The sequence below is a fragment of the Mauremys reevesii genome, linkage group 27, assembly GCF_016161935.1.
Source record: "Mauremys reevesii isolate NIE-2019 linkage group 27, ASM1616193v1, whole genome shotgun sequence".
In the NCBI taxonomy this organism is placed as follows: Eukaryota; Metazoa; Chordata; order Testudines; family Geoemydidae; genus Mauremys; species Mauremys reevesii.
In genome coordinates, this window is record NC_052649.1 from 8,501,903 (window position 1) to 8,524,745 (window position 22,843).

Sequence of the window (22,843 nt, forward strand, 5' to 3'; positions counted from 1 at the left end):
TCTGGGCTGGGGTCTGGGCAGCGCCCGGCGCAACGGGGCCCCAAGCTGGGCTGGGGTCTGGGCAGTGCCTGGCGCGACGGGGCCTCGATCTCAGCCAGGGTCTGGGCAGCGCCCGGCCCAACAGAGCCCCAATCTGGGCTGGGGTCTGGGCAGCGCCCGGCCCGACGGGGCCCCAAGCTGGGTTGGGATCTGGGCAGTGCCCGGCCCGACGGGGCCCCAAGCTGGGTTGGGATCTGGGCAGCGCCTGGCGCGACAGGGCCCCGATCTCAGCCAGGGTCTGGGCGGCTCCCGGCGTGTCAGGGCCCTGATCTCAGCTGGGATCTCCAGGGGCGACCATAACACAAATAACCCAACTCATTGAGGTTTGCAAAACAGCCAATGGTCGTTTCGGGCCAGCAGGATGAGGTGTTCCTAGCAGCAGCAGCTAATCACCCCATGTGAGCGCTTCGAGCCGCCCCAGCACTGGGCCTGCTGCAATCCGCGATTCTCCATTGAGTCCCGGCAGGGAGGCTTAAGGAGATCATAAGCTCCATGCAAAGCCCCCCTGTACCTGGCAGCCCGGCCCCGGGAGCCCGCAGGGCTACGCAGAGCTAACGGGCTGGGCTTCGCCGCACACAGGGCTGCGCTAAGGGGAGGAAATGAATTCGTCCACTGCTGTGGGCCCTTGTGAGGGACGTACCCCCAGGCACTTCCCTGCAGTGCAGGACGCGAGGGGCTCCCAGCAGAGCAAGCGAGGAGCCCCCAAACTGCGGGCAGGAAAGGTCCCTGACCCCGTGCGTGCAATGCCCCGGGCTGCACTGGCCACGGCCGCTCAGACAAACAGACGTTCCCATTCGATAGCAGGTGAATAACCCGGCTTCCACGCTGGCACTTGGCAGGCAGCAGCTAGGAACAGAAAATGAGGCAAGCGGCATGCGGGCTCCAGCTTAGAGAACGCAGGGGCGGGCCCCAGGGCCGGCATCACCGCGGGACGCTCCCCAGCACAGGGCATCGGGACAAGGACAAGGACGGGCTGGGGAACAGCTCCGTGTGCCGCCAGGAAGGCTGGGTCCAGTAGGGCGACCAGAGGGAGGGTAATAAGAGCCTGTTCTCTGCACGTGCAGGCCGACGGGTGCTGTACGGAGCCTGCCCCCAGCTGCCCCCCAGCATCCAGCCAGGGAGCTTTCGCCAGCCGCATGCACCACGTGCTTTGCAGAGCAGGAGCCGCTGGCGCGAGGCCAGGGGGGCCGGCTCCCAGCAGAGCTCCAGGCCCCTCTCCCTGCCCCAGCCCACGGACATTTTTTCTCCACTTGCAACCAGAAGGTTGGTTGAAACTTTTCACCCAGCCTGGACGGGGCGGGGGGCAAGGCTGGACAGGGGCCTTTTGCCCTCGTATTTTCTATGGCTGATGAGCAATTTCAGTCCCACGCTGGAGGCTGCTTTTTGTGTCTTCCTAAGGCAAGACCTCCTGCCAGGGCTTTTGCTTTCCCTGACCCCAGGCCCAGCTGTCCGCCCAGCAGGCCTCCTACGCATCACAGCTCAGTTGCCTTCAGAATAAAACCTTAACAAGCTGTTGGGAAGAGCTGGCTCCTGTGCCCGCTGTGCTTGGATCTCGAAGGCAGCCAGACGATCCCAGGGCCCCCTCGACAGATGCCGAATTGGCGAAATAGTCATGGGGCGGCTTCCTCCATAACAAATACAAGGGGAACTCTTTAATCAAGCCCAGAGTCGGCCTTCGAGCTAGAAATCTCTTAATGGGGATTAAAGCCCCAATCACAGTGCACGGCCCGGTGGTTGTGTTCAGAGATAATCCGTCTTTATTTTGCTTTTTGAAACATTAAAAGCAGCCCCCCCACCCCCCAGCTCAGTTTCATAAACCGGAGGGGACGTGCTGCAGAGCAGCTTACGGGCTGCCGGAAATCTCAGCCTCCCAAGCGCCGGCCCCAGCCCCTGCCTTGCAGGGCCGCACAAGCGCAGGACTTGCTGTTTGCGAGCAGATCTGACGCTCCGTGACCCAGGCTGCTGGCCCAAGGTAGGACACCATAGCTGGGAGCTTCAAGCCAGAGGCCGGGTTAGTAAGCACCAGGGGCGACATCCATCCCTGCCCTGCAGCTCCCACCAGGCCCAGCTCAGCTCCACGCAGCAGAGCGATTTGGTTCCCAGCCCTGCAAACCAAGGGCCTGTGAGTGCTGTGTGGGCCCCAGGATCCAGGGGTGGTTCCCCCCAGAAGATCAGCGATTGCCCCATGTCTTTGGCCTCCCTTCTGCAGCCGCCACCTTCCACCCCAGAGGTGGCTGCATTCCAGGGGCGCGGCAGAGGCAGAGCCTGGGGCAAAAGGCACAAGCAGAACGCCTGGCGATAAAGGTGTCAGGGAGGGTCACAGTCACGCAGCCCAGGGAGAGGAGAAATTCCAGCCAGGGGGGCAGCTCCCTCTGCAGCCAGCCAGGGAGGAGGCGGCAGGAGCAAGCTCCGCTGATGGAGGAAGTAGGGTGCAATGGTCAGAGCCTTATGCGGGGTTCCATTCCTGGCTCTGCCCCGCAGCCCCCAAGCTGTGCCACGGGGAGACCAGCCCTGCGCTGTGGGGCTGTGGAGATGGGGCAGGTGCTTCCCTTTAGCGATCAGCCCTGATCTCACCAGCCGCCTCATCCTCTTCAACCCCCTGCCCCGGGCAAACCTCCTTCCCCACCGGGGGGCGCGGGGCGCCAGCCCTGCTTCTCCCCACGCCCCCGGGGGCTGGTCTCCAACCCGCCAGCACCTGGCCCCAAGCTGGGAGGTGAACTTGAGGCTGGCGCCACCTGGTGGACAAGCTGCTCCCGACAGGGCCACGCTTGGTGCAGCATCGCCAGCAGGTCGGCCCCGACCGACCGCAGGGAGCTGGCAGGCCTCAGGGGCGGGATCAGGCAACTTCTCCACTCTGCCCCGTGCCCTTGGGCTGCAGGCGGGGGCCCGCTGCTCTGTGACGGGGAGGCCACGTAGGCTGCAGCAAGCCAACAGGACCCCCCTGCCTGCGGTAGCACCAGGGAACGCTGTGCATGCCTCCCACCAGCTCTGTGCGCAGCCTCTGCCCGACAGGGAGCCGCCCCCACCCTAGCCACGGGACCTCCCCAGCCTCCTGCCCCACAGCCCCCACACCAGGGACCCCCCCTGCGAGCAGCAGCACAAGCACAGAGCCCGAGCGAGGGCACCGCAGGGCTGGCCGGCCTCACGAGACGACTCTGCTCTGGATGAAGTGCAGTGGGCGCTTTTCCCTCAGGACTCTGGCCATGGGGCCCGGGGAGCCCGCGGCATCCCGCAGCTCCCTGAAGGCCCCGGCCGCCACCAGGTGCAGCCGCACCGGCCCAATGCTGCCCTTTAAGCGGAAGGTTTTGTAGACAGGAAAATCCTCCTGGAGACACTGATCCAGCTGCAGGAAGAGGGAGGGGTGGAGCCTCAACGGGAGCCACACGCAGGCTGACTTCAGGCCCCGGGAGCCGAGGTTCGCGTCAGACCCTCCACCTTACACGTGCCCCAAAGCTCCTTCTACCCCCACAGGTCGCCAGCCTGGCCCGGCTGGGCCCGGCAAGCCCAGGCACCTCTGTCCACAGTGGCCGGTCCCAGCTGCGGCAGGGGGAAGGTGCCAGATACCCTGCAGTGCCGGGACAACCTGCCCTGAGTGCTGTTAGCAGGAGGGGCTCTCCCCCATCCATGTTTTCGCCTCTCATTTGCATCTGGAGGGTCTCGTTACCCCTTTGGAATCCTGCTCGGCTCCAGCCTCGGTCAGACCTTGTGGCGAGGAGTTCCACTGGCCGAGCATCTGGCTCTTCTGCTGTACCGAGTGCCCCCCTGCTCCGTGAGGGTGACAGTGCCCCTCTCTGCCCCAGACATTGATGTGTGCACCCCCTCGAAGACGGGGCAGCCTGCAGGGCACAGCCCAGGGGCCGAGGCCCTGACCCCGGGTTCAGCAGTGCAGCTGGAGCCGCTCCATGTCCATGTCGGGCTCTGCAGCCAGCGGACCTGGGCACCTGATCAGAGAGTGCTGCCCCCTAGTGGCCAAACCCAGCCATGGCAGCACAGACCTCCCGGGGGGAAAACCACAGGCCAGGTGGGGGCACCTGTGCGGCGCTTTTGGGGCCAGAGCCCTGTGCTGGGAGCAGCCCCGAGCCGGCAAGATCGCTCCCTCCTGCAGGCTGGAGGGGGACGGGCTCCACCCCACAAAGCCTTCCAGGAGCAGGGGCAGGAAGACACTGACCTGCCCATGGCACCAACCGCCCCCGCCCAGCCCTGCTCCGTGCCGCCGCGTTCCCAAGCCGCTCACCTTATAGCGCTGCGCCTCCGACAGATCACGCAGGCCCCGCAGCTCCACGAACACCTGGTAATGGGGGTCGCAGACCCCGGAGGAGGCACCTGGGGGGCAGCACGGACTCACATTAACCCACCTAGCTGGAAAGGCAGGAGACACATCCCACGCTGGGAGCTGAGGGATGGGGGTGGAAAACCCCTGTGGCGGGGCAGGGACCCAGACCGCCCTGGGGCAGCCCCTCGCTCCAGACAGGCACAGAGCCATTTCCAGGAGGTGTCGTCTTGTCACCAAGCGGCTCCCTCCTCTCAGCGGAGCAGCGGGATCTGGACGGCATGTGGGGATCCAATGGGCTTCACCCAGGCTAGCCGGCACAGGGCTAGTGCCAGCCACAGCCCCGGGCAGCTCGGCCCCCTCCTGCCCAGCCGAGCCAGGCTGGGGGCACGGCCAGCCGGGCCTGAGCACAGTCAGGGTCTGAAAGGAGCCGCAGCCCCAGAGGCGGAGCCAGAGGGGCAGAGAGGGGCCAGGCCATCTCAAGCCAGGAGTCCTAGGACGCGTACAGGGCCCCGGGCCGGTCCTGGCCCAGCCTTGCCAGCATGGGGCTGGGTACCGGGAGCGACACTTACCCAGCAGGCTGCTCTCTGCGCAGATGTAGTCGACCAGCCGGGCTCCTGGCCACATGGCCACGGCGCGGCGCAGGGTCCGGTAGAAGCGCTCCTCAGGGACGCCTTCCCCACGCACACTCAGGGTCTGGCTCAGTCTGGGGAGCCAAGGGCAGGGGGCGAGTGTGGGAATCAGGGGACTCCACCTCTGCCAGCATGGGGCAGTGCCATGGCCTCAGACTCTGGCCAGAACCGCCCCACCCCCGCCCTCAAAGCACCGGGGAGGGGAGCCCCCAACCCTCCCCACAAACCGCCCTGCAGGGGCAGCTCCCATCTGGTCCCCGGTGTTCCCCAGGCAGCAGCCGAGCGAGCAGGGAGCCGGCAAGGTGTGTGTATGGGGCTGACTCTCCCCACCTGCGCACGGGCCCCACCATGGGGCACTGGTTGTGGAATTCAGCCACCTTCAGCACCTCCCCGACGCGGCACCTAACAGACGAAGAGGGAGAGAGAACAAGAGCCACGGCCGTATCCCCCGCAACCGGCCCCATTCCATCGCGGCCTCCTACGGCCAGCAGGGGCAGATGGCATGGGGCATACTGGGGTAGGGGGCAGACGCTGAGAGGTGTGGGGCATACCGGGGTGGCAGGGGGCATATGGGGGGGGTGGAGCATAGGGGACGGGTGCGGGGCACAGGGCGTATGGGGGCGGCAGGAAATGGGGCACCTGGACAATCCAGCCTGGGCCGTCAGCACCAGCTCGTACTCCTGGCCCTCCTGCACGTCCGCCAGCAGCACGGTCTCCGGGGGCCCCTCAGCGCCCGGCCCCGCCGGCAGGAACTCGCAGAAAGCCCAGCCTGGGCACAGCAGGTAGCGGGAGTCAGGCTGCTCCGGCCACAGGTTCACCCCGAGCAGAGCTGGTGGGGGACACGGGGTCAGCAGGGAGAGCACACGGCACCCCACCACCCAGCCCCTGCAGACAGACCCATAGCAGCCCCCTTGTGCAGCATAGAGCTGCTGCTGCTGCCTCGCGGGCGGGGGCTCACCCCCCCCCTTTGGGCTCTGCCTGCACACGGCGCCGACCTGACCCTGCCTGGCTCGGCCGATGCCCCTTTACCTCCTGCGGCGCCGTAGAAGGGGCAGTAGAAGGGGAGGCCCTGGCACTCCGATTCCCGCAGGGCCTCCCTGTAGAGCTGCTCACCGCTGGGCTCTGCCACCACCACCACCTGGAGCTGCGGCCACAGGCGCCGGGCGACGCCGTCCCAGCCCCTGGCGCACTCTGCCCTCAGCTCCGCCGCCCGCGCTGCGTCAGGAGCCAGCAGCTGCTCCAGCCGGCGCCGGGTCCCCTCAGGCAGCTCCACGCGGGGACTCAGCCTCCCCGAGGCCAGGTCCTGCGCCAGGTCCTCCCAGCCGGCGCGCAGCACGCCCAGGGCATCGTACAGCTCCGAGACCAGCCCGGCCTCCAGCGCCCGCAGCGCCCGCTCCCGCAGGGCAAACAGCAGCTGCACGTACAGGGCCGCGGCGCGCGAGGGCACCGTGCCCGCCTCCTCCGGAGCGCAGTACAGGGTGGGCAGCGGCCAGGCTGCGGCAGGCAGGGAGCAGCCCCGGGCCCAGGAGAAGCGGGCAGTGCCCCGCGGGCTCAGGGCCTCCGGGAAGACTCTGCTCAGGACGTCCAGGTACAACACGGGCCCCTGGGTGGGGACAGAGCGAGATGGAGACAGAGCCAAGGCAGCCAGACAGTCACTGTATCCCCCCGCCCCCAGGTACCAGCCTAGGACAACTCCCTGCCCACCCCCAGGGGAACAGCCTGTGAAATCCCCCCTGCCCCACCCGGGGGCACAGCCCAGCCTGTAACACCTCCCTCCCCCGTAGCTTTCTCCCACTCAGCTCTCACTCCCCCAACTGGGGGCAGCCTCCCCCCAGCCCCCTCTGGCTCAGCCCCAGGTTGGTGCTGCAGGGCTGTGGCACAGGGATGGGGGCCGAGGCACATTCCCCCTCCACCCTGGGCACCCCGATGAGGCCCCCAAGACCCGTGGGGGAGGGGGGAGCCCCCTGGTCTGCAGGGCCCGCCCGGCTGCCCCCACATACCTGCAGGGGGGAGTCCGCGGTGCAGCTGCTGCGAAGCAGAGCCCAGGGCCCCGTCGGCAGTGCCGGGTGGGCAGGGGTCTTGCCCCCGTTGGAGCCGCGCTCTGCCAGGGGGCACCGCGCCCGGAACACGGCCGAGCCTGCGGGGAGAACACGCCGGGGTCAGGCTGAGCCCCCCGCGCCAGGCTCCGGGCTGCCCACAAGGGGCCGGGAGCCCAGCGCCTGGCACCGCCTGCCTGCGGGCGCCCGACGTCCTGCCCCGGTACCTGGCTCGGCCGCCCTGGCTCCCCCCAGCAGCCGCAGCAGGAGGCGCTCCTGGCTCCGCCGCACGTCCTGGGCCGCCTGCTCCAGGTGCCAGCGCTGCCAGCCCGCGGCCCGGCCCAGCACCCGCAGCGCCAGCCAGTGCCGGAGAACGAGCCCCCAGGGCCGCCGCCGCCGGGCCCCCCCGGATCCTGCGCCCCCCGGGCGGCGGCGCCAGGCCCAGAGCAGCAGAGCCAGCGCCACGGCCAGCCCGGCCAGCAGCATCGCGGCACTGTGGGGAGGGGGGTGTCAGCACAGCGAGACACGGACCCCCCGTGCCCCCCAGAACCCCCCGTGCCCCCCACTCCTCAATGGCCCCAGTGCCCCCCAGAACCCCAGGCCCCCACCTCAATGGCCCCCACAACCCCATGCCCCCACCTCAATGGCCCCAGTGCCCCCACAACCCCCAGGCCCCCCACCTCAATGGCCCCAGTGCCCCCACTCAACCCCCACAGGCCCCCACACCTCAATGGCCCCAGTGCCCCCACAACCCCACACCTCAATGGCCCCGGACCCCGGATATCCCGCCTCCCGCTGAACTGACGAAGAATTAAAGGGACGGGAGCAGCCTCAGCTCTTAAAGGGCCAGATACCGATTGCCCCCCCCGGACCGGGGGGTCCCGCCCTGCGGCCCCCGGGGCAGCAGGGGGCACCCAGGGCTTGGCTGGCAGGGCCGGGGATCAGGAGTGGGGGGCACCGGCAGAGCGGGGGGGGCAGGGCCGGAGGTCAGGAGTGGGGGGCACCGGCAGGGCCCCAGGGTCAGGAGTGAGGGCACCGGCAGAGCTGGGGAGGGCAAGGCTGGGGGCAGGAGTGGGGGCACCGGCAGAGGGGAGCAGGGCCGGGAGTGAGGGGCACTGATAGAGCTGGGGGCAGGGCCGGGGTCAGGAGTGGGGGGCACCGGCGGGGGGGGCCCCAGGGCCGGGAGTGAGGGGCACCGGCAGAGCCGGGGGAGGGGCAAGGCCGGGGGCAGGAGTGGGGCACCGGCAGAGGGGGTGGCTGGGCCGGGAGTGAGGGGCACTGGCAGCGCTGGGGGGAGGGGCAAGGCCGGGGGGCAGGAGTGGGGGGCACAGGCAGAGCTGGGGGTGGCAGGGCCGGGAGTGAGGGGCACTGGCAGCGCTAATAGCAGCATCCTGGGGCCAGAGGCAGGAGCCGCCACCAAACCTTCCCCCTGGAACCAGCCTTTCTGCTCCAGTGAGCAACTTCCCACCCCCACCCCCGGCCCCGACATCCCAAACAGAGCCCCACAGCAGAGCTTTCACCTCCCAGTGGGAGCAGAGCTGGGGCCCCCAGGAGCCCCCAGGGACTTGGCTGTTGCTATCCCTTTGAAGGGGCGGGGGCCCAGACACCAGGGTGACGGGCAGTAGGCTACGGCTCTGGACAGAAGCCCAACCCCAGCTGCCAGCCGGCAGGTGGATGAGCCCCTCAACTCTGCTCCTCCCCTGCCTACATGACACCCCCAACGTCTCCCAAGGCCCCTTGCCCAGGAGCAGCTGCCGTCCCCGGCACAGCAACGCAGGCACGGCCCGCCTGGCATGGCCCAGGGCTCCCAGCCCTCAGCTCCTGGCTCCAACTTGAGGCCAAGCCCAGCTAGCTCAGTGGAAGGTGCAAGAAAATCTGCAGCACAGGGAGAACCTGCCCCCCTGCCCCTGCCAGTGGGAGGATGGCTGGCATCCCTGCCGCCCCATCAGAGCCGTGCCGTGTGTTCACGTTCTCCCTAGAAAGATCCCGTTCTCTTCCTGCAGCCTGCTCTTGTGGCAGGGAGTCCCCCAGGCTATCGTGCACTGTGTTTGGAGGCTAAGAAATAGCACCGAAGGAGTTCCCGTCCCCGTCAGGTGGCGCGGGGCATGCAGGACCAGTGGGGGCCAGACACTGTGGGCTGCAGGGGTCAGACGCCTGGGGGCCCGGCGGCAGTGGACAGATGGGGCCTGTACTATAAACACAAAAAAATACAATTTTGCAGCCCTCGGAAGAGTCGACATACTTTATTAGTGCCCTATGCAAGTCAGGAGCAGACTGCAACACTAAAACTAGGCAGTTGAAATCATTCACTTTCCACATACAAGGTTTTCTGGTGGGTTTTTTTTTTTTAATAAAATTATCCAAAAGTTTCACCATGGCTGTTTTTTAAATTATATATTTTTTCCCTTTCTACAAAAGTCGTGATCCAACCTCGCTCGCACCAAAGCTTTTCCTGCTTCTCTTTGAAATTGGCTTGTAATTCCAAAAGACGAGAACTCATCCCCACCTGGGCGGGCCTTTGGCAAGAGAGTTAAAAAGGAAGAATGGGCTTTGGTTTGTTCTCAGCACTAGCTGCAGGCCAGGGGCAGCCCCAGCCCTCGCCCTGCGGACGTGCAGCCCGGCAAAGCAGGTGGTTGTGGAGTTACTCACATGAAAGGCCACGTGCAGGACTTGCGGCTGAGCCAAGCACACACACGCCAGCTGCCCCCGCTGCCTGCAGCACTGAAACAGGTTAGGGACAGTGCTCCCCGCGTCCCCCCACATGCCCTGCCTGCGGCCAGGGCTCTGGGATTTCAGCGACTAGTGCAATGCCTGGGGGCAGACACGCTTTGCACCGGGGCACCTTGTCCCAAGTTCAAACCAGGACAGACAGCACTGGTGCAAATGGTGTCCGTGCTGGGACCCCCTGGCCCTAGCGCTGCCTCGGCCCAGAACGCACTGTGGAGTGTCCTTTGCAAAGCTGGAAGGACCGAGATCTCCCTGCCAGGTGCCTCTGGGTCCAGGCTCACGGGGCACTGGGAACAGACGTGGAGGAGGGTTGACCCAGCGGCACGGCTCCCCTCATGCAGCTAAGGGCACTCTGAACACAGGGAAGCAGCAGAGGGGCGAGGGCCTGGCTGGGCCCCTACAAGCCTGTAGCCAGGTTCAGCGCCTGCTGCCTCCAGCCATGCAGGGCCAGCCCAGCCAGTCGATCGTCTGGGGGCTGCTGCAAGTCCTTTAGAAAGTGGGGGGAGGAATATCACAACTTCCCCGTCCTCCCGCCTGGCTGCCCCCAGAGTCTGACCACTGAACCCAGCTGGCAAATGCAGCGTTTTCCCCAGCGCAGCTCGTCCGCACAGGGTGCGGCTCAGCCCTGGGCTCAAACACCTGCTGCCTGGCCCACGGACAGCCCCAGCCCCAGCCCCAGGGGCTCTGTCTGACCCTTCCCCAGGTCGTCAGCGGGCTGCTGAGCCCAGAGCTGATGCTCCCACAGAGACACGCGGAATCCAGAGCTTTGTGTTAAAAAAATATTCTGTGCTTTATTTACTCAGCCGTAGAAAAATAATGTCGAAGGGGAGGAAGGGCGCCCAAGGGGGGACCAGCAGCCTCTCACCCCCAGCCTGAGCCGCGCCTTGCCCTGACCCCAGCCGAGAGCCCCGTTCCTCCTGCACACCGAGCAGTCGTGTCCTTCCTCTCAGGGTTTGTTAAACACCCCCCACCTCTAGGCATGGGGGAAGGGCAGCGTCCCACCGGCTGAGCGGACACGGGCCAGGCAGGAACTAGGAGGAGAAAAGGGCCCCGGTGGGACGCCTTCCCAGCAAGCCACTCCTAAGGCGCAGATGCTGCTGCCTGGGCTGAGAAGAAAGAGTCTTTGCCCCCAGGTCTCTGTGCACACAAACAGGACCCAACGCACACGCGCATGCCCCCCGGGCCGGGGGAGCTAGTAACAAAAGGAAAGAATTTGAACACGAAAGTCCTAGATGTGACAATTACTGCAAACAGTCCCAGGCCCGCCCCCCCGCTGAGAGGCCCCAGGGCCCAGTGGGCGCTGGGAACGCAGGGGGCTCCAGGGATCTGCTGCATGGGGAGGGGCAGCGCTGCAGAAGCGGGAAGCTGAAGGCAGGCCTGAGTAACAGACAGGGAAACCATACGACAAGCCCACTGCCTTTAGTACACGGAGATAAACACCAAACAGCCAAGCGCAGCCATGGACACTGCAGCTGGCGCAGCAAAGCCCTCGGATGAGCACCCCCCCCCCAGGGGCCCACGCACAGAGACACGAACACAGGGCTGCTCTCCACGGGGCACGCACCCCGGATCGGCTCCCAGGGTCACGGCTGCCGGGCCGGGCCGTACCACGGCGCAGGGTCACGACTGGCTGTGGGGGATCCACTGAGTGTCCATGGGCCGCCGGAGAAGCTCCTCCACGTGTCGCGCGACGTCCATCGTGTCGTCCAGGTCGAACTCGCCCTCGGGATCCAGCACAGAGTCGGGGCTGAGAGAGAGAGACAGGGCGAGCCTGGGGGAGGCATCCCAGAACAGCCACGCCGGGGGGCCGGGAGCAGCGTGCTCCAGCTAAACGCCTCCCCCAGCACGGGGGAGCCCCTCGCCCCCAGAACACGGCTCAGGGCCGGGGAAGGAGCAGCACCTACTTCTGGGGGTAGACGTTGTAATGCGGCTGGGAGCACACGGCCGGCGACGGCGCCTGATCCATGTAGGTGACCGTTCCGGCGGCAGAATCCCCGGAGGCGCTGGCAAACCTGGAACAGACGGGGGGCCGGCGCGTCAGCCGGGCCATGGGGAGGGTGGGGCAAGGAGGCATTGCACTGCATGGCAGGCTGCAGCTCTGCCTCAGCCTGCTGCTTCCTCTCCCTGGCTGCAATGGCAGATTCTGTCCTGCTGGCCCCATCCACCAGCTCAGCGCTTTGGCCTCTGGCTACTGATTGTAAGTGAGGGGGCTGAGGGATTTCCCATGGGTCCAGTTCCTGGATCGATGCCACGCTCAGCTCCCCCGGGGCCGGGGGAAAGGAGGCCGTGCCCACAGCTGTGCCGATGGTGCTTTCCACCCTCCCATGCGGTCCAGGGGAAGCCATGCCAGTGGGGATGGCCATAACCAGAACCGGCCTCATCTGTGCAGATCCTGCTCGGCTCACGCCAGCCCCTCCCAACTGCCCAGCAAACACCCCCTTGGCCAGTTCGCTTCTCAGGGGTGTTTTAAATCCTCCCAGTGTGGCACACACCCAGCACCAGAGCCAGGCTCCAGCCCTGTCACAGGATCCCAACACCGATCACTTCCTCCTGCAGCCTGTGGGGCTGCCTGCTGGGCTGCCAGCCTGGAGTGCTTCTCCCCTGACCATCTGCTCTGCCCCCGTGTGAGCAACAGGGCAAGCAGCTCCCCTCCCACCCGGTGCCCCATCCCCCGGTAAGGCACAAAGCTGCGGAACAGACTCGGGGCTGGGACACTGGTTCAGAATCCGACATTTCCTCAGCAAGGGGTGAGAACGGAGGGGCAGAGGGAGACATGGGCTGAGGACAGCGCACAGACAGACGCACGCCCAGACGGACTTACTCTGGCACTACTTGTTTGATCTGTGGCTTCACGTATCCATCCACGGCTTTAGCTACAGACAGGGTGAGAGAGAGAGGAGACAGCGCTAAGGCACGGAAAGGCCAGGGGACGTTCCAGGCACTGACCCGGTCGGCACAAGGGCTCCGACGAGCGCGACAGCCTGTCAGCGCCGTCGGGTTCAGGTCTCCGTGCCACAAGGCCAGACACCACCGAGAGGAACCGATCGCTGCTAATGGGCCAGGCCCTCAGGGGTACGACCTGGAGCCAGCTCCCATGGCCACAGAGCCTGAGCGTGTGTGCGCGGCAGGGTGAGGGGGACACAGGCCAGTGCAGAGCCCAGCGCCGAGAGCGACTCACAGAGAACCGGCGTGTAGTACTTGGAGAAGACCTCGTCCTTGGGCCGGTCAGGGAACACGTAGATGAGGTAATTGAGGTCACCCAGGCGATCGGCCAGCGAGCGGATGGAGAAGTCTCTGGTCGTGAAGGGCATGAGGTTCCAAAACATCCTCTCAGCTAGAAACGCAACAGCAGAGAGACGACCGTGAGACACAGAGTCCGGCGCCGTGGGGCTCCCCGGTGCCACAGAGGGGCCCAAGAACAACGCTGCTCAAGTCAGGCCCTTGTGCAGCACACGGGGCCCCTAGGACTCCAGGAATCGCCAGACTGGCTTCAAAATCATGAGACCGCCAGTAAGAATCAAGCTCGGGTTCTTTTCTCCACCTTCTGGCTTTGAGCTTTCGGATTCCCTCCCTGCTTCCCCCAGGGCTGGAAACACACTGTTTGTGTACACGAAAGGTTTGTTACGGAGTGTCGGGGAGTCAGGGCCCTGCACCCCTCTTCCTGGGATTCACCGGGACTCTCAACCAGCCAGCAAAACAGAAGGTTTATTGGCCAGTAGGAACGCAGGCTACAGCAGAGCTTGTAAGCACAGCCAGGACCCCTCAATCGAGTCCTTCTGGGGGTTCAGGGAGCTTAGACCCCAGCGTGGGGTTCCCTGCATTGCACCCCCCAGCCCAAACTGTAACTAAACAATTCCTCTTTGCTTTCTCCCCGCTCCCCTCTGCTGCTCCTCTCCTTTGTTCAGTCTCCCAGGCAGAAGGTGTGATTTCTCCCCACCCCACTCCTGGCTCAGGTTACAGCTCAAGTAGATTCCTTCTCATCCCCAATGTGACTCCCTGGCAACATTCCCAGGTCAAATCCGCCCCATTCCCTGCTCCGTCCCAAGGTGAGATTCTCATGGAATCGCCTGAGCCCAGGACCTGGGGCTTTAAGGAAAAACCTCAAAGTATCACCAGACTTGCAATTCAAGTCCCGTGAGTTTCCCACTGGCTCGTGCGGAGCGCCAGGGCTGCCGCTGCATTCAGGGCATACAAACTCCTCTGACACGTTTCACTAGCGTATTTGTTTAAAATCTCAAGTTAATGAAAACAGCTTTTCTTCGCGCTCACCCGCACCCCTGCAACACGCCATCTGACACAACAGCTCCAGGGAGAGCCAGAAAGTGAAACTAACTAGAAACAAAAGTGAAAGGAAAACTCCTCTGCCATGGGCCATGCTGAGCTGAGAGCCAGAGGCAAAGCAGAGCCGTGATGTTATTTCAGATTTAACATGGAGTCTAATTTGTTGCGAGACACACAGAGAAGGCCTCTGCTCTGGCTGTATTTTCACATAGTCTCTCTAAACACAGCTCTCGTGACAAAACACCGTTGGGAAGATTTACCGTACTGCTCAGCACAGACCCGCCGCACAATGGACTGCCCTGGATTTCAGAAATGGGAAAAGAATCATTGTGGCAGCCTGGAGCAACCTAGGTCCCGTGTTCTGAGCTAAAAAGAGAAAAGCCAAAGCTGCCCTTTCCAAAGGCTCTCAGCCGGGCAGCGGAGGCCTGCGTCCCCTAGCCAGTCGTGCTGGTATAGTTAACAGTGGCCGAGCTGAGACAGCAGGACAGGGCTTGCACCAGCACAGTCTGGTCCTGCATAGGAAGGAGGCTAAGCTCTCCTGGCCTGAGGCACCTTTATCTGGCCTCCCGAAATCGGTAACAGATCAGCACAGCGCAGCCTCCAGGAGCACAGCCGGCCTTCCAAGCAGGACGAGCCGGAGGTTTGCTCTGCACCACACACAGCTCACAGGCCATCAACTGACTCACACGCCAGGACTGAGCTGGCCCCGTTCCAGCCCCAGGCACGGATCTGGTTCCATGCTGCTCCGGGCCCACCCTGACTCACGCGAGTCGAACTTCCAGGCGATGGTGATGCCCCCGATCTCGGAGTCGCTGAACCGCAGCAGGAAGGTCCCGTCCGGCTTGTTGATCAGCAGGTCGTGCGCTTGCTGCTTGTTGACGAAGCCCAGGATGGCCCTGGAGCACAGAGAGGGGGGTGAGGGGCTGGCAGTTGGGAGGGGGGAGGGCTGTGCTGTGCCGTGCCGGCCGTTCCGGGAAGGAGGTTCTCACCCGTCATTCCAGTGAGGCTTAAGATGCTTCTTCAGCACCTCCATGACCCCGTCGAACCACTGCCAGAAGGTGTAATTCCGCCCTGGCAAGTTTTCCTGGGTAATGAAAAAAGACCCTGAGCGTCTTTGAGCCCAGCACGCCCTACAACAGCCGCTCCTGTCCCCCAGCCCCACGCTGGCCACAGGGGGAACTGGCTTGGCACCAGGGCATCACTCTGAACGCTGGCTGCGGGACGGGCACTGATACCGAGTTTCCCCCCCTTCAGCGCCAGGCACCCCGTAAGCAGGCTCTGGGTGGGCAAGCCTGGCATCTCTCCTGTGCGAGCCAGAGGGAGGCAGGCAGCACAGTGGAAGTGTGCCAGGCCCCTAAGCCAGAGGGTTACGGGTTGCCACCATCCCTGCCTGCTTCCTTGGGAGAGGAAGGCCGTTCCAGCACTAGCGTGAGCTGAGACCAGTGCCTGGCAGGAGGGTCCCGGGCTCCCGTCCCTCACCGTCTCTCAGCACCATTTGCTTCTTGCTCCTTCCCACCTGCCGTGCGCTGTTCTGCAGTGAGATGCGCCCGCCAGCCTGTGCCAAAGGGATTCCTGGCTGGCTGCCCCGATGGGACAGCAAGTCTGCAGGCCAGGCTGCCCTGGCCAGGAGCCCGAGGGGACGCGCGCTGCCGCGGCATCTCACCAGTACCCACAAGTGATGCCACTCAGCTACTACAGGATCCCTTCCCCCGCCCCCCCTGCTGCCCTCCCGGCCCAGGCCCCGCGGGCGGAGGCTGGCAGGGCGGCGCGGCTCACCCTGTTGAACTGGGACCAGGAGACGGACATGGCGCTGTACTCCTCCAGCTGGGCACTGCTGCTGTTGAAGAGCTTCTGGGCCAGGAAGAGCAAGTTCTCCTTCGTCAGCCCCCGGCTGCTCTGCACCTCGGCCTTGAACTTCATGTTGAGCGCCTCGCACAGCTGGGGCCACAGCACCTTCTCGGGCACGGCGAACGGCACCCGGCCCTGCGGGAGGGGGCGGCGCCCGGGCTCAGGGGGCGCCAGCTGCACCCGGGCAGGGAACCCAGCGGGGAGGGCTCCGGCCCCGGGAGCATCGCCCCCCTCCCCTGGCACTCACCCCCAGCGCCCCCCAGCATCCCTCTCCACTTCCCGCCCCAGCACCCCCTCCTCCTTCCCCCCAGCGCCCCTCCAGCATCCCCTCCCCAGCGTCTGCCTCCCTGGCACTCACCCCAGCGCCCCCAGCATCCCTCTCCACCTCCTGCCCCCCAGCACCCCTCCTCCTTCCCCCAGCGCCCCCTCCCCCGCAGGGCTCTGTCCAGCATCCCCCTCTGCCTCCCCCACTCCCAGAGCTCCCCTCCTCCCCCCCAGAACTCCTGTCCCCCTCCCCCAGCGCTCCTGGCACAGAGGCCGGCTGGGGCAGGAATGGGAGACCGCCCAGGCGAGAACACAGAGGGCTGCAGGAGGGGCCAGGTGGGGGCGGCCCAGCCCAAGGGACCTGCTGATGTGGGGCGGCCAAGGGCACTGCAGAAGGGGGGCAGGCCCCCCGGGTGTGGGGATCTCCCCCCGGCGGCGCTGGCTGCTCACCGGCTCGGCGAAGGCGTTATCCCAGAGCACGGTGGCCGTGGCGTTGTTGTCTTGGCTCCCGTGCACGATCACCACCACGGGCAGGGACAGCGTCTGTGGGAACCGGCAGGGCCAGGCTGAGTGTGGGGCCGGGGTGGGGCTGGACTCAGCTCCAGTTCCTGCCCTTCCCCCACGGCCGCTGGGCGAGTCTCCATCACACCAAGCCCCCCTGTGCTCCCCGCCCCCATGCCCACCCCACGGGCCCCGCTCCCCCTGGGGCTGCCCCAGCTAGTGACTGAGGCTCAGGAATTCCTGTGTCCCTCCCTCAACCCAGAGACGCCGACACGGCCAAACCTGACACCAGCCCCAGGAGGGCTCCTAGGGCAGCGGTGCCAGTGCAGGGCCCAGAGCCGGGCAGGGCTCAGGGCAGCGGTGCCAGCGCAGGGCCCAGAGCCGGGTAGGGCTCAGGGCAGCGGTGCCAGCGCAGGGCCCAGGGCAGCGGTGCCAGCATAAGGCCCAGGGCCGGGCAGGGCTCAGGGAAGCGGTGCCAGCGCAGGGCCCAGAGTCGGGCAGGGCCCAGGGCAGCGGTGCCAGCGCAAGGCACAGGGCAGCGGTGCCAGCGCAGGGCCCAGAGCCGGGCAGGCCCAGGGCAGCGGTGCCAGCGCAGGGCCCAGGGCCGGGCAGGCCCAGGGCAGCGGTCCCAGCGCAGGGCCCAGAGCCGGGCAGGGCTCAGGGCAGCGGTGCCAGCGCAGGGCCCAGGGCAGCGGTGCCAGCGCAGGGCCCAGGGCAGCGGTGCCAGCATAAGGCCCAGGGCCGGGCAGGCCCAGGGCAGCGGTGCCAGCGCAGGGCCCAGAGCCGGACAGGGCTCAGGGCAGTGGTGCCAGCGCAGGGCCCAGAGCCGGGCAGGGCTCAGGGCAGCGGTGCCAGCGCAGGGCCCAGAGCCGGGCAGGCCCAGCGGTGCCAGCGCAGGGCCCAGAGCCGGGCAGGCCCAGCGGCGCCATCGCGGCACCAGCTTTACCTTGACCTGGAAGACCAGCTCGTTGCCGCCGACGCTGAACTGCGACTCGAAGAGGATGGTGAACTTCTCCTCGGTCACCGACTCGGCGCCGCGCCGATCCGAGCGCTTGATGCGCTTCAGGGACTGTGGGAGGCAGGGGAGAGCGTGAGAGGCGACGGGGGTGGGGGGCGCAGGGGGAGGCGGCGCTGCGGCCCGGCTCTCACCATGTTCCTGAAGTGGGCGCTCAGGGTGCCCGTGGCCTGGTGGTACTCCATCACGCAGCAGTTGTTCAGGATCTCCCCGCTGCTCTCGCTGCAATGGGAGAGGCAGGTCAAGGGGACCAGGCACTGGACCAGCCCCGACTGCCATGGGGCACGGGGGCGGGGGGGCAGGGCGGTGCCGACAGTCACCATGGGGGGCAGCTCCCTCTGGGCCCAGGGAACCCACTCACGGGCCTGGAGTCCAGCCCAGGGGACACGGGGCCCCATGAGCCAACCAGGCCGGGCAGGGGGGTCTCCTGGGGATGGGACCCCACTGGCGTGTGGCTGACCCTCCCTCCGCTCAGCGATACCCCGGCGGGGGGGGGGGGGGGGCAGCTCCAGCCACACACTGGGCTGGACTCTCCGGGGGATCCAGCGACGCAGAGAGAACAAGGAACCAGCCCCCCGGGGCCCTGCCAGAGCCCCCGTCTCCCCAGGAGCTGCGGGGCCAGCTTGGGCGTCTCCCAGGAGCTGCCCCGGGTGGGGCGGGGGCGGGGCAGGGGGGGCATTACTTGCGGGTGCTTTCGTTCTTCAGCAGGGCCTTGGCTTGCTGCTCGCTGATGATGGTGGCCTTCACCTGCGGCGGGTTCATGTGCACGTTCAGCTTCCCCCCCACCAGCAGCCGCACCGTGGCCGCGAACTTGGTCTGCGTCTTCAGCACCTGGGGGGGCTGCTTCTCGATGATGAAGGTGCTGGGGGGAGGAGCCAGCGTCACGGGCCTGTGGCCGTGAGATGGGGCCAGGGGCCGGAGCTACGACCGCCAGGCGTGGGGGTGGGGGGACGGGGACAGACACCGGCACATCCCCACCCCGGCTCACAGCCCCTGCGCCCAGATCCCCCTTCCCAGCCCCCAGGCCAGTTCCCCTCCTGCCCAAAGCACTTGCCCCACGAGCCCGTTTCTCTTGCCACCCGCCCCGCAGTGCCAGCAGCATCCCCACCCCCCCGATCCAGCCGGCCCCTCGCAGCCCAATTCCTGCCTGCCCAGGTCAGAGCCTGAGCCTCGGCCCCCCAGCCCGTGTGGGGCAGACGGGCCCAGCCCAGCTCACATGGGGCAGACAGGCCCGGCTCTGCCCCCGGTGGTACCTGGTCACCAGGGCGGAGATGATGTCTGTGATGGTGCCGTTGAGCTCGGCCAGCATCTCCTCCACGGGCCCCGGGATGGGCAGCTGCTGGCACAGGTGCTCGGCCCGACGGATCTGCTGCCGGTTCTGCCAAATGATCTCGGCCAGCTTCTCACACCTGGGGCGAGGGGCCCCCGGGCCAGGTCAGTGCTCTGGCAAGGCCCAGGGACATCACGAAGCCCCAGGCCTCGGTGTCCCGTGTCTGCTCATCACGGGCTCCCTGTCTGCGCCCCCCACCCCGGGTCCTCCCAGGCTGGCACGGTCCGGCCTTAGCCTAGGCCTGTGGGGAGCTCAGCCGCCCCAGGAATCCAGTCCCACGTCCCTGGCGATGGGGGCAGGTGACCCCTCGTGCCCTGGACTAACAACCCCAGCGGGGGCAGTGTCACCCCCCGGGGCTGCCTCTTGGGACCCAGGGCAGCTCCCTGGATTCCCTGCTGCCGGCAGCACCATCCGCTGGTTTCCCAGCCAACCGCCCAGGGGCCAACCGGCAACTCCCGGGTGCCCAGCCCCCGTTTCCCCGGCAGCGCTGGGAGGGGCGGACGCACCAGGACTGCAGCACGTCCAGGGTGCCCTCGGGGGGCCCGCCGTTCCCCGCCAGCTGCTGCCGCCGCTTCCACTGGATCAGCTCATCATCCAGGATGGTCGTCTGTTGCTTGCGCAGCAGCTGCAGGGTTTTCTGGTGCTTCTCCGCCAGCTCCTGCGAGGGGACGGGGTGTTAGTGGCGGACGGGGCCGGCACCGGGGAGGGGAGTGGGGTCCCCCTGGGGCTGGCGCTCACCACTCGGTACTGCTGTAGTGTCTGGGCCTCCCGGTGCAGCCAGGCCTCCAGCGACGCCTTCTTCTGCTGCAGCGTCGTCTCGCGGGACATGCGCTCCTGGGGGCCCAGCTGGGAGAGCTGGGAGAACTGGGCTGGGGAGGAGGCCAAGAGCGTTAGCCTGAGCCCCGCCTGCCCTGGGGGCTCCCCGACTCTCAGCAGCACCCCCAGAACCTCTGCACCAGGTCTGCCCCGGGTGGGGGTGGGGGGGACTCGCTCCCCAGGCCCCATGGAGCCGGTGGGACGGTGCTGAGCTGGGGACTCCCATGGGACTCTGGAGGGAGGGGAACCGTCCCGTGAGTGCTCAGATACCTGGGGCCTCCTCACGGGGGCGTGGAGGGTGGGTGAGACGACACCCCACCCCCCAGATGCTATGGCAGTGTCTCCTCCACACCGCGGGGGGTGACACCCCCCCAGACACCCCTGGCCCCAGGGCGGAGCGGCCAGCACGGGGTGCGAGGCACGGAGCTGCACAGGCAGCCCCCCGCCAGACCCAGCCGGAGCCCAGGGCCTGGCGCCCCTCAGCAGCTGGGATGGGGCAAGAGCTTCGGGACGTTTGGTGTCTCCCCGAGGACAGGATCTCAGGGCGAAGCTGCCTCTGCCCTGACGGTCTCTGCCCCCATCAGTCCATCCCCACGGCCCCTCCCTCTCCCCACGACTAGAGCCCCCCCACCCCCACCTTGCAGGCGCATGTTCTCCTGGTACTGGATGATGAAATACTCCTGCGTCTGCTGCAGCTTCTTCAGCTCGTTCTCCGTGTCCTGAGTGACGAGACGCAGCTCCTCGAAGGTCTGGTTGATCTGCAGGTGCTTCTGGGACATGGCGTCCGCCAGGCTGCTGGCCGGGGAGGGACTCTGCAGTGGGGGGGCATCAGGTCAGTGCCGTGACCCCCACGCCTGGGGCAGGGAGAGGCAGGGCTGCAGGGGCTGCCATGGGGGGCAGCGACGGGCCCCAGAGCACGGAGGCCGAGCCTCACGCCGTGGGGCCGTGGCTGGAGCCACAGGCACTGGGTGGGGTGAGGGGCCCCAGGGTGGTCCCAGCAGAGTCAGTGCCCGTGGCTGGGCTGGGCTGGGCTGGGGCAGTGGCCCCGGGGCCCCAGAGAGACGGGGGAGCGAGTCAGGGCCCCCCTGCCTGGCTACTCACGTTAGTGGCCTCCCGAACCAGCCGCTGCTCGTGGTACAGGATGTGGCGGATGCAGCGCACCAGCTCCATGGGGCACCGGTCGTACGTGTTCTGCAGGAGGGGAAGCAAAGCTCCTGAGCCATGCGCAGAGTGGGGCTAATCAGGGGCTCTCACCGCCCCAGGCTGGGGGAAAAGGGGGTGCCGTGGGCACTGGGCGGGGGGGCTTCTCCTGCCCTAACCTACCCTGCCGGCATCCCCGCTCCCAGGGCACGTGGGTGAGGATGGGGGTCACCCCAGTCGGCCCCTGGCAGGACGGCAGCTCCCCATGGCCAGACAAGGAGCCCGTGGGGGATGGAAGCGGCTGGGGGGGCTGCGACATGGCAGGGGATGGAGCTCGGGGCAGCAGCGGAGGGGGCTCAGGGATGTGCTGGCCCCACGCGGTGAGGAGAGGGGAGAGACGGCACCTGCCATCACGCACTCTGCTGCCGTTCCAGCCCCTTGCAATGCGCCAGGCTTGGCCGGCCCACGGGGGAGCGCCCAGTGGGAGTGGCCAGCCCCTGGCAGGACATGAGGGGAAAGGCTGCCCCATTGCGGCTCCGGGCACCAACCTGCAGCTGAGTGGCATAATGCCCCAGCTTGATCTTCAGCAAGAACCCGTCCTCGCCCACTTGGTGATCGGCCTTCTTCTGCAGCTCCTGGATCAGCCCCTCCAGCAGCTGGGTGGCTTTGAGGTTCTCCTGGGGGTTATCGAGGTCGATGGAGTCCCTGGCACAGAGAGAGACGGGGGGGGGGGTTCAGCTGGGGCCCAGCCTGCCCGCCCCAGCTCGGTGCAGAGACTGCATCTGCTGGGGGAACAGGCCTCCAGCGACGCTTTCTGCTGCAGCGTCGTCTCGCGGGACATGCACTCCTGGGGGCCCAGCTGGGAGAACTGGGCTGGGGAGGAGCCTCATTCCTCAGCAAACTGGGACGATCCAGCCAACCCGCCACACAAAGCCCAGAGCGAATGGGAGCAAAGCCCCGCCCCGAGGCTGCCCCCCGGCCCTGCACCTGCCCCCCAGGCCCTGAGCCTGCCCCCCAGCACAGTGCCAGCCCCCCATTGCAGCCATGCCCCCAGGCCAGATGTGTGGGTCGCAGACAGGGAGGGCCCTGCCTTTCGTTGGGGTGGGTAAAGGGAAAGTGAGGCCCGGAGCCAAGGCCCCAGAGAAAGGTGGTGGGACAGGGAGGAGGAGGGCCGGACCCAAGAGTCCCCAGGCTCAGCTCTAACCGCTGAGCCAGGCTCCACTCAGCTGTGGGGCTGTCAGATCCCAGGACTGCCCACAGCCCAGGGGACCCCACAAAGCCTTAACCTTCTGCCTCCTCCCAGCTCTGAGTCCCGTCCCGTGTCCCCCCCACCGTGCCTCAGCCCTGCCTGGAGACAGGCGAGAGGTGGCTGTGCAGCTGGAGTGTAGCTCTCGGCGGGGATCCCCCCAGACACACTGACAAGAGCTAGCGGGTTGGTGGGGCCAGGCCCACAGCCCCAATTCCAGCCCCTTAGACACGGGTTTGTCAGAGCACCTGGCAGCCAAGGCCCGAAGGACCAGCTGGAGCGTGTCCGGCAGCCACGGGGTGGCCTCACCTACCATGCCTGGCTCTCAATCCACTGCGACAGGTAATGCCGCACCTCGATGGGGAAGTGCTGGCCGTACAGAGCCTGCATCTGGCGCAGGGCCTCTCCCTGCAGCTGCTGGGCCTGGATCCACACGGCCATTGTTCAGAACCTGGGGGGAAGGAGACACCATCAGGGCAAGGACCCTCCATGAACACTGAGGGGGAGAAGGGCCCTCTGTGCCCCCAGCCCAGAGCAGCGTCAGACAACGGCTGCCCAGGGGAGACTCTAGTCTAATGCAGGAGAGAGACTTTCTGGCTCTGACATCACAGTGCACTGCTGGGAAACGCTTCTGGGGACCCAGGATCCGACCCCCCTCTGTCTTCCAGGGAGAGCCCCTGGAGACTCCAGTGATGTAC

The 22,843-nt window shown here is 66.7% G+C and overlaps 2 protein-coding genes across 7 annotated transcripts in view; both read right to left on the reverse strand.

Annotated features, from left to right (window-relative positions):
• Nucleotides 1–1,068: 1,068 nt before the first annotated feature.
• On the reverse strand, nucleotides 1,069–7,471 carry GHDC (GH3 domain containing). Its single transcript, XM_039516274.1, has 8 exons — nucleotides 7,205–7,471; nucleotides 6,942–7,078; nucleotides 5,971–6,544; nucleotides 5,581–5,770; nucleotides 5,272–5,343; nucleotides 4,882–5,015; nucleotides 4,274–4,362; nucleotides 1,069–3,382 (listed from the first exon to the last, which is right to left on the reverse strand). Exons 1-8 carry the CDS (start codon nucleotides 7,461–7,463, stop codon nucleotides 3,182–3,184), a joined length of 1,656 nt encoding a protein of 551 aa, XP_039372208.1. The 5' UTR covers nucleotides 7,464–7,471; the 3' UTR covers nucleotides 1,069–3,181.
• Nucleotides 7,472–9,509: 2,038 nt separating this feature from the next.
• LOC120392110 (signal transducer and activator of transcription 5B) overlaps nucleotides 9,510–22,843 on the reverse strand; it is a 46,715-nt gene continuing 33,381 nt past the window's right edge. For all 6 annotated transcript variants that reach the window (XM_039516594.1, XM_039516595.1, XM_039516596.1 and 3 more), the window contains 18 exons: nucleotides 22,459–22,596; nucleotides 21,448–21,604; nucleotides 20,861–20,950; nucleotides 20,397–20,571; nucleotides 19,682–19,812; nucleotides 19,450–19,601; nucleotides 18,867–19,022; nucleotides 18,296–18,475; nucleotides 17,748–17,835; nucleotides 17,545–17,667; nucleotides 16,548–16,640; nucleotides 15,762–15,968; nucleotides 14,975–15,069; nucleotides 14,751–14,881; nucleotides 12,883–13,038; nucleotides 12,526–12,577; nucleotides 11,609–11,716; nucleotides 9,510–11,451 (listed from right to left, as the gene is read on the reverse strand). In XM_039516594.1, coding sequence (XP_039372528.1) covers nucleotides 11,325–11,451; nucleotides 11,609–11,716; nucleotides 12,526–12,577; nucleotides 12,883–13,038; nucleotides 14,751–14,881; nucleotides 14,975–15,069; nucleotides 15,762–15,968; nucleotides 16,548–16,640; nucleotides 17,545–17,667; nucleotides 17,748–17,835; nucleotides 18,296–18,475; nucleotides 18,867–19,022; nucleotides 19,450–19,601; nucleotides 19,682–19,812; nucleotides 20,397–20,571; nucleotides 20,861–20,950; nucleotides 21,448–21,604; nucleotides 22,459–22,586 — 2,349 coding nt within the window. In that variant the 5' untranslated portion in view covers nucleotides 22,587–22,596 and the 3' untranslated portion in view covers nucleotides 9,510–11,324. The remainder of the gene's footprint in view (nucleotides 11,452–11,608; nucleotides 11,717–12,525; nucleotides 12,578–12,882; nucleotides 13,039–14,750; nucleotides 14,882–14,974; nucleotides 15,070–15,761; nucleotides 15,969–16,547; nucleotides 16,641–17,544; nucleotides 17,668–17,747; nucleotides 17,836–18,295; nucleotides 18,476–18,866; nucleotides 19,023–19,449; nucleotides 19,602–19,681; nucleotides 19,813–20,396; nucleotides 20,572–20,860; nucleotides 20,951–21,447; nucleotides 21,605–22,458; nucleotides 22,597–22,843) is intronic.

What these genes read in the sequence shown, in the direction of transcription:
- GHDC (XM_039516274.1), bottom strand. Translation starts at nt 7,463, where the DNA reads ATGCTGCTGGCCGGGCTGGCCGTGGCGCTGGCTCTGCTGCTCTGGGCC. An exon ending in GCCCAGGCTGGATTGTCCAG is followed by an intron (nt 5,344 to 5,580) that starts GTGCCCCATTTC and finishes TTCGTCTGTTAG; the next exon opens with GTGCCGCGTCGGGGAGGTGC. An exon ending in CGCAGAGAGCAGCCTGCTGG is followed by an intron (nt 4,363 to 4,881) that starts GTAAGTGTCGCT and finishes GCTGCCCCCCAG; the next exon opens with GTGCCTCCTCCGGGGTCTGC.